This window comes from Neophocaena asiaeorientalis, unplaced genomic scaffold, assembly GCF_003031525.2.
Source record: "Neophocaena asiaeorientalis asiaeorientalis breed wild unplaced genomic scaffold, Neophocaena_asiaeorientalis_V1.1 scaffold136, whole genome shotgun sequence".
NCBI classification, from domain to species: Eukaryota; Metazoa; Chordata; class Mammalia; order Artiodactyla; family Phocoenidae; genus Neophocaena; species Neophocaena asiaeorientalis.
In genome coordinates this window covers 5,191,004-5,200,500 of record NW_020185333.1, presented here as the reverse complement: position 1 = coordinate 5,200,500, position 9,497 = coordinate 5,191,004, and the positions used below count along the sequence as shown (strand labels likewise).

General features: G+C 43.7%; 1 protein-coding gene across 1 annotated transcript; it reads right to left on the bottom strand.

Moving 5' to 3' along the window:
- Positions 1-4,409: 4,409 nt before the first annotated feature.
- Positions 4,410-7,263, bottom strand: LOC112393216 (inosine-5'-monophosphate dehydrogenase 1-like). Its single transcript, XM_024735323.1, is given in 4 exon segments — positions 4,410-4,570; positions 4,573-5,436; positions 5,439-5,840; positions 7,158-7,263. Coding segments are annotated over 4 exon segments (1,533 nt in total).
- Between the last annotated feature and the right edge of the window lie 2,234 nt (positions 7,264-9,497).

Here is a 9,497-nt window from a genome sequence, read left to right as displayed (position 1 = left end):
CTACATTTATTAGTTGGAATTTGACTTAAGATAAAGCTTTCTCTTTGTATTTATTTACTTATATCAGTATGGACTCATAAATTCTTATTTTATTGAACTACTTGTAAATAAATTGCATATATTTAAAGCATACAGTTTGAGGAGTTTTGGTGTGTATATACAGTGAAAAAAACCACCACTGCAATCAATAAAATGAAACCCCAACTTTCCTTGTAGTTCTTAAAAATCCAGTCTCTCTCACTTCCTCTCCCCCCATCCTCAGGAAGCCACTAATTTGATTTCTGACATTATAGATTAGTTTTCATTTTATTCTTGAATTTTATATAAATGGAATTATACAGATGTATATTTTTTGGTAGGGTCTGGCTTCTTTTTTTTTTTTTTGCGGTACGTGGGCCTCTCACTGTTGTGGCCTCTCCCGTTGCGGAGCACAGGCTCCGGACGCGCAGGCTCAGCGGCCATGGCTCACAGGCCCAGCCGCTCTGCGGCATGTGGGATCTTCCCAGACTGGTGCATGAACCCGTGTCCCCTGCATCGGCAGGCGGACTCTCAACCACTGTGCCACCAGAGAAGCCCTGGCTTCTTTTACTCTGTAATTATTTTGAGATTCATCCGTGATGTTGAGTATATTAATAGTTCATTATTTTTACTGCTGAATAGTGTTCTATTTTACTGATTTGCCACAGTTTGTTTACCCATTCACCTATTGATGGACATTTGTTTTTTCCTAGTTTGGGACTATTACAAAGTTTCCAAGAACAGGTACAAGTCTTTGCACAAGTCTATGTACACGTCCTTGTATGGACATATTCTTAATTCTCTTGAAATGGCTGGATCACACAGTTGATATATATTGAGCTTTAAGAAACTGCTAAATTATCAAATTGTTTGTAGTGTTTAGATCACCCAGCAACATAAAAATACTTCCATTGTTTGATGTCCTGACCAACACTTGGCATGGTTAGTCTTTTTTAGCTGTAGCCATTTTACAGTGTGCATAAGAGCACCATTTATGATTTAATTTGCATTTTCCTAAGAACAAATGATGTTAAACATTTTTTGTGCCTTATTTACCATTCCTGTGTCTTTTTGGTGAAGTGTTCATTCAAATATTCTGCCCGTTTTTATTGGGTCATTTGTCTTCTTATTGTTGAGTTGTAAGAATTCTTTATATATTCTAGAAACAAAGCATTTGTCAGATTGTATACTTTGCAAATATTTTGTCCAGTATGCAGCTTGCCTTTTCATTTTCTATGTTACTGAGAGTACAAAGGTTTTAATTTTTTTTTTAATCTATGAACCAATCAAGATTCATGAATTTCTTCTTCTTCTTCTTCTTATTTGGCTGTGTTGTGTCTTCATTGCTGTGCACAGGCTTTCTCTAGTTGCGGCGAGCAGGGGCTGCTCTTCATTGCGGTGTGCGCGCTTCTCATTGCGGTGGCTTCTCTTGTTGTGGAGCCCTAGCTCTAGGCGTCTGGGCTTCAGTAGCTGTGGCTTGTGGGCTCTAGAGCACAGGCTCAGTAGTTGTGGCGCACAGGCTTAGTTGCTCTGTGGTATGTGGAATCTTCCCGGACCAGGGCACGAACCCGTGTCCCCTGCATCAGCAGGCAGACTCCCAACCACTGCGCCACCAGGGAAGCCCGGGAAGGCCTTTAATTTTTACCCTGATCTAAGAACTTTAAATAGGGATGAAATTCTAAATAAATCTAAGTGACAATTTGACAGTAAGAGAGGACATTTCTCTCTACCTAAGCTGCTCTTGACAATGGACACTTAACCAGGCTAATCAAATGTGACATCTATTATCAAAATTAGTAAGGCATGAAAAACCTTTATCATATCATTCATTACATTGCCCATTTGAAAATATGATCTCTTGTGCTTTCTTATGCATATGGCTGATTTGCTTTGCTGTGCAACAGAAACTAACATGGTATTGTGAAGCAATTATACTCCTATAAAGATCTATTAAAAAAAAAAAAAAGAATGGTCACTTGGTGTTCCCTCTGCAAAGTGAGGGTTTTAGGTTTTTAGGAGAATGTTTAATGGTCCAGGATTTGCCAGTCCCTGTGGAAGTCCTTTTATGTTCATGTTTGCAAAAGAGCTGCTGACCTCTTACATAATTAGAGTTCTTTATCTTCTACTGTTTTTAACTTGGACAGTTTGTAAATAATTTAGTGCTACTTTCTCCAAAGGTTATATCCTTTCCCAAGTTTATTTCCATGGTGGTCTTATTTAATCCTTATTAAGAAGAGAGAACTCACTGGTATCCATTGCAGGGATGAGTTAATTAAGGCAAAGAGGATATGCAAGTATTTCCAGATTTACTCATAGTCTGACCCTCTTTTCCTTTTGTATTTAACAAATACAGCTATTAAATCATATATATATATACACACACACATATATCCAAGTTAGTGTATTATATTTCTTTTTATTTTAAGCTTTGTTTTGTTTTTCATTTCCAGGTGCGTTTTCAAAGTAACCTCTCATTTTGTCATAAAGTCATTCACTTTTGTAATTAGTCATTATGCAATGGTGCTTGTCCTGTTTATGTCTCACTTTTTATAATTTACCAAGGGATTTCCAGCTAACTAAACCTCAGTCAGCTCATTTTATGGTTTAGGAAAAATGCAGATTTCATCTAATTGGTGAACCAATGTCTGTTTATTAGATAACCTCATGAAGTGCAGAATCTAAGGAATAACTTTTTTAAACCAGAGACTTGCCAGTTTGAATAAAAATGCTTCTATGGGCATTTGGAAATAAAATGCAACTTTGGCTTGGTAATTGTAGTTTGACAGATCAGTTACTAAATTCCAGCACACAGGGAATTCTAAAGGTGAATTGTCAACTTGCTACAAGGTTTTCAACCAGGGTCCATAACAGGTGTATGCAAGTTCACAAATGTCAGGATTTGGCAGATATTGCTTGATAAGATTGTATTGGGAGACGTCCCTGGTGGTGCAGTGGTTAAGAATCCACCTTCCAATGCAGGGGACGTGGGTTCGATCCCTGGTCGGGGAACTAAGATCCAACATGCTGTAGGGCAACTAAGCCCACGCACCGCAGCTACTGAGCTTGCGTGCCACGACTAGAGAGAAGCCTGTGCACTGCAACGAAAGATCCCACATACCGCAATGAAGATCCCGCTTGCTGCAACTAAGACCTGTTGCAGCCAAATAAATAAATAAAATTAAAAAAAAAAAGAATGACAGATGATGTTTAAAAACAAGATTGTATTGGGTTTTGAAAGACTGGGTAAAAATACGTGATAATATATAGTTCTGGCGTTTCCCAGTGGTTGCTAGACCTATGTGTACAAAATTATCTTTACTAACTTAATAAATAAAAATACATTTGACCCTTGAACAATGTGGGTGTGAGAGGGACCGACCCCTTGTGCAGTCAAAAATCCATATATAACTTGACTCCCCCAAAACTTGACTACTAATAGCCAACTGTTGACTGGAAGCCTTACTGATAAACAGTCTGTGAACACATGTTTTGTATGTTACATGTATTATATACAGTATTCTTACAATAAAGTAAGCTAGAGAGAAGGAAATGTTATTAAGAAAATTATAAGGAATAGAAAATGCCCTTACTGTACTGTACTGTATTTAGCGATACCATAGGTTTATGTCATCTGTTTACAAGATGAATCATCTGTTAGTACCTACCTCATTATTATTTTTTTTTGTGGAGGCATTGAAACCTCTTGACTTATTCAGATTATTTAACATACAGTGATGCAACTGTGACCCCAAAGTGTGCAAAGTTAAAGCCTTCAACTGCAGCTGAGAGGAGAGGACAGGAACGGTACACCTGGGCACGGGGGTGAATCAGGGCCAGGGATGGGGTGGCCTGAGGAGCAGGGCCTGGATAGTCCAGGGCCAGGGGAAGGGGGCAGAGACCTTCCTCTGGCCTAGGTCAGGAACCCAGAAGTGCCACATGGCTGAGGGGCCAGCAGCCCAGGAAGGGGCCAGAGGCAGGGCCAGGAGAGCACCATTTCTGGGGTGGGGCTAGGGAGGGAGGTGCCCTATAGGAGAAGCCGGGGGGGGGCCACCTGTCCCAGGGGTGGGAGCCGGGCTGGAGCAGGCTGCAATGAGAAAGACCTGAGGCAGGCGCAGGGCTTGAGAGCCCAGGCTGGCTGGGTTCAGGGGAACTGAAGAAGGAGGAACCTGGGGGGGCTCCCAGGGCAGCCCGGCCTGGGAGCAGTCCTGAACCTGTGGCGGAAGCCCAGAGAGGGGCCACAGAGCCTCAGGGCCTCCCCTCCTCTCTCCCTGGAAAGGTGCTGGGGAACCAGTAGTGCAAATCTGTGGACGACTCAGTTATGGAGGGAGGCTGTGCCCAAAGAGGGACCCTGGGACACAAGCCCTCTGCCGCCTTGGCCTCCACCACCGTCCTCAGTACAGCCACTTCTCGTAAGAGTGCAGGCCGTGGACACCACCCTTCATCTGAGCTGACATGGCCTGCTTCTCAAACTTGAGCTCTCCTGAGTACATGGACCTCAGGACAGACAGGCTACGGGCACCAAAATCGTGGCAGCCGTGCTGGATCCCACTGTGAGGTAGGGCACGAACTTCTGAATGGAGCCTTTGTCCTGGATGGAGCGCGCGATGCCCTGGGTGACCTTCACCTTATCTCCCTCGCTGAAGTAGCGCTTCTGGCTGCTGCTGCTCTTCTCCATGGCGTCCAGCGAGCTCATGCCCCGGTACTTCTTGAGCCTCACGCCATCCGAGAAGAAGTACTCTCCAGGGACCTCCGTGGTGGTGGCGAGCAGGGAGCCCATCATCACTGTGGAAGCTCCAGGGGCCAGGGCCTTGATCACATGCTCCACGGTCTGGATGCCACCATCGGCTATGACTGGCACCCCGAAGCGCCGGGTGTACTCAGCCACCTTGTACGTGTCAGTGCCCTGGGGCCGACGACAGGCCATCACTTTTTCTTGGGTGATGCAGATGGAGCCACAGCCCATGCCCACACGCAGCCCATCCACACCAGCGTCAATCAGGTTCTTGGCCTGAGCGGCTGTCACATTTCCCCCAGTCACCTGGAGGTGGGGGTACTTCTGCTTGATGTGCTGCACCATGGCGATCTGATACACAGAGTCCCCTTGGGATGAGTTCAGCACTATGACGTCGGCACTCGCCTGGGTGAGCAGGTCCAGGTGGTATTTGTCATCCTCATGGGTACCCATGGCCGCCCCACACAGCAGCTGCTTGTGGGGATCCTTGGAGTCCAGAGGGTAGTCCTGGTTCTTCTTCATGTCAGTGCGGGCAGTGATGGCCACTAGCTCGTCTTGATCATTGACAACGGGCAGCTTCCCTTTCTTGCTGTGCTGCAGGATCTCATTTGCCTCTTTCAGTGTCATACCCACTAGAGCCACCACCAGCTCATTCCACGGTGTCATCACCTCACCGAGGAGGGTGTGTGGTCCTTCTCGGTGAGGGAGTCGATGTCTTGGGAGGTGACGATGCCCACCAGCTTGCTGGTGCCCGTCTCAGTGATGGGGATGCCGGAGAAGCCATGCTGGATCTTGGCCTCCAGCGCCTCGCCCACGATGTGTGAGGGACTCAGCACCACAGGTGTGATGAAGCTCTGTTCAAACTTCTTGACCTTCTGGACCTCGTTGGCCTGGAACTCTGGAGTGCAGTTGTGGTGAATGAAACCGATACTACCCATCAGAGCCATTGCGATGGTCATGTCAGCCTCTGTCACAGTGTCCATGGGGGAGGAGATGAGTGGCGTCTTCAGCATGATCTTCCAAGTCAGGGCTGAAATCAGGTCCACCTCATCAGCTGTGAAGTCTATGAATCCTCGGAGAATCAGGAAATCTCTGGGAAGAGAGGAAAGTGAATATTACTGGGTGAGGAGGGGTTCCTGAAAAGGGAAGGGTCTGCCACTCCAGGGGAAGCATCACAGGGGGTGGGGAGAGGACTGAACCATCCTCATGCCGCCTGCTAGCATCTTGTCGACTGTAGCTCCCATTATTGTCTTAAATGGTACAAAAAACTGTAGATGTTATATGTACTACTAACGCTAGACATCAGAAATGAAATAAATTGGAATTGCCCGGTGGTCGAGTGGTCAGGACTCCGAGCCTCCACTGCAAGGGGCACTTTTTTGATCCCTGGTCGGGGAACTAAGATTAGGCATGCTGTGTGGCACGACCAAAAAAAAAAACAATGAAAATAAAATAATGTGAAAAAGAAATTCATATTTATTTACAGGTATAATGATTCTTGCATTGATAATGAAGAAGCAGCTATATGATTGCTTTACGGTAGCCTAGTAATTTACACAGTTGCTTCATGGTAGCCTAGCACATACACTAATGAATTAATAATCTGTAAGTGTTTATGTGCATAAGTTTTGATAAATTTTAACTTTTTAATAATGGATATGTGTATATTTTATGGCAGTAAATGATAAAATAGGCTAGTTCCTACATATATTTTATGCATTTGTGACATACTTAATTTTTCGATATTTTAGGCTATATAGTTTGTCTATGAATTTTTTTCAAATTGTCTCAAATCTCCAAGAAATTTTCCAATATATTTATTGAAAAAAATCTGTATATAAGTAAACCCATGCTGTTCAAACCTGGGTTGTTCAAGGTTCAACTGTATTTGGGAGGAAGTGAGATTTATCAGAAACAAAGTTGATTTGCCTCCTCTAGATGCTGAGTTGATATGGAACGATTTAGCTCTCTCTCTGTGTGTGTGTGTGTGTGTGTGTGTGTATGTGTGTGTGTATGTATGCACCATGTCTTATTTCTCTCATTTATAAAATTCTGGCTACTTTTATGTTTTAATGTAGCAAGGTGTGGAAGAGAGCTGTACAATCGAATTTTCTATGATGATAGTAGCCACTAGGCTCCTGTGGCTATTGAACTGTGGCTAATGCAAATGAGTAACAGAACTTTAAATTAAATTAAATGTTAATTAGTTTAAATCTGAATAGCCATCTGTGACTAATGGCTACTGTATTGGACAGTGCCGTTTTAGGCAATGACATACCACCAGTGCTCCCAATACAGTGAGAACTGCTAGGTTAACATGTATTGTAGGGGAATGGCTACTAAACACTGCTATTTCAGGTGTGAAACAACAAAATTCTCTGCTCTCTCACCCCAAGATAAATATTACCTGTATCATTGACTTGATTAGTATCATGTGTTGTATCAACTCTTTCATTTTCTGTCTTTTCTCTGTAAGAATGGCTAGCCTTGACTTCACTGTATTTCTTCTTCATTTAGCCCATGTTTATTGAGCACCTGTTATGTCTCAGTGCTGGGTATGCAACGGTGAATAAGAATGATCAGGTCCCTGTTCCCACAGGGAAGGGCTAGCTTGTCTACTCCCTAATCTCAATCTTCCCCCTCCCCATGTCCCCAGCATCTGGGATAGTAACAACTGGACATACTGCTAAATGAACAAATAAAAGAATATTTCTGGATTATTCCTTTGAGATTCATTGTTTCTAGACTGTATGAGGAAGTTAATTGATCTTTTATGCTTCTACTGTCCTTTAGATTCTTCCTTTGTTCACTTTTTCCCTTCAACCAGTTGAGTGCTTTGGTAGGGCAGCCTTGTCCAAATTGAAGTTGCTGAAAATAAATAGGATTATCCTTCCATCATGCTATTTTTTTCTTCTTTACCTCTTGGTCTTTTTTTCTTATTTTCCACATTAAATTTGAGATAAGAGTTGAGGAAGGGGACAGATGGCCAAGCAGAGGACTCATGGGCAGGGTTGTGAGGTGTACAACTCCAGTCCTTCTATCTCTAATTTACTCTCTTTTCCCTTCAAGCCATGGATACATGACTGACTTTTCCCTTCATGTTCTTTCTATTAGAAGACTGTTTCCCAATATTCCCAACACTTGCCTCTTTCTACTCTAAAAAATTGTCTCACTTTCCTTTGAAGGACAGGTCAACATAAAAGAAAACTAAAAGTCAGCCTTGAGGTCATTCATTATAGTTTACGTTCTTTTTTTTTTTTTTTTTGCGTTACGCGGGCCTCTCACTGCTGCGGCCTCTCCCGTTGCGGAGCACAGGCTCCGGACGCGCAGGCTCAGCGGCCATGGCTCACCGGGCCCAGCCGCTCCGCGGCATGTGGGATCTTCCCGGACCGGGGCACGACTCCGTGTCCCCTGCATCGGCAGGCGGATTCTCAACCACTGCAAGGCCCCTAAAGTTTACATTCTTGATTGACCTCATACTCTTAAAACATTCCTCTAATCAACTTAACATTTTTAGTAAATGCCCTATAGGAGTTTTCTTCTGTACTTTTTTGACTTTGTGGTGATTATCAATGTAGATATTTAACAAGATCTGCAGGAAATCTATATTGGTTCCAATAGGAGCACCTTTATTTTGTTTGGAAGAACAATTGTTCTGTGGTGGTCAAATATACTCAAAATAGCTATACCATCAAAAGTCAATCTCGGGCTTCCCTGGTGGCGCAGTGGTTGAGAGTCCGCTTGCCGATGCAGGGGACACGGGTTCGTGCCCCGGTCCGGGAGGATCCCACGTGCCGCAGAGCGACTGGGCCCGTGAGCCATGGCCGCTGAGCCTGCGCGTCCGGAGCCTGTGCTCCGCAACGGGAGAGGCCACAACAGTGAGGGGCCCGCGAACCCAAAAAAAAAAAAAAAAAAAAAAGTCAATCTCGATTCCATTTAAAAATCAAATTTGAAACTGCAATCACACTTTTAATAACCTCACTCCAGAGGCTCTGTATTTTTTCGTGAGCATGGGGATCTGTCCAGGAGGTCGATCTGCTTACTGCATACCTGGTTTTGAATTGTTCATAGGATTAGGAGGCTTTCAGTCATGTGCCAGAAAGCTAAATGCTTTCTTTCCTATTGCTTCTGTAACAAAGTATCCCAAACTCAGTGGTTTAAAGCAACACGCATTTATTCTCTTACAGTTTGGGAGGTCAGATGTCCAAAAATTAATCTTGGGCTAAAATCAAGGCATCAGGAGGCTTGCGTTCCTTCTGGATGCTCTTGGGGAGAATTGGTTTTATTGTCTTTTCTAGCTTCTAAAGGCTGACCACATTCCTTGGCTTGTGGCCCTGCATCAATCCTACCTCTGCCTCTGTTGTCATATCTCCTCTCTGATCCTGACCCTCCTGCCTTCCTCTTAAAAAGCCTTTGTGATTATGTTGGGCCCACGTGCATAATCCAGGATAATCTCCCACTGTCGAGATGTTTAACTTAATCACATCTGAAAAATCACTTTTATCGTGTAAAGCAGCATATTCACAGGGATTAGGTTGTGGGCATCCTTGGGAACCCATATTATGTTAACCATATCAACTCTAACTTAAAAAAAGAAAGGGCACATTTGCTGCAGAGCCTCATTTGTTCTTTTGACATGTCCCCATCCTTTTTTTTTTTTTTTTTTTTTTTTGTCCCCAACCTTTTTTAAGCACTTCCTTACCTTTTGGGTAGCCATGACTCTTGATATCAGAGTTGTGTAAACGTG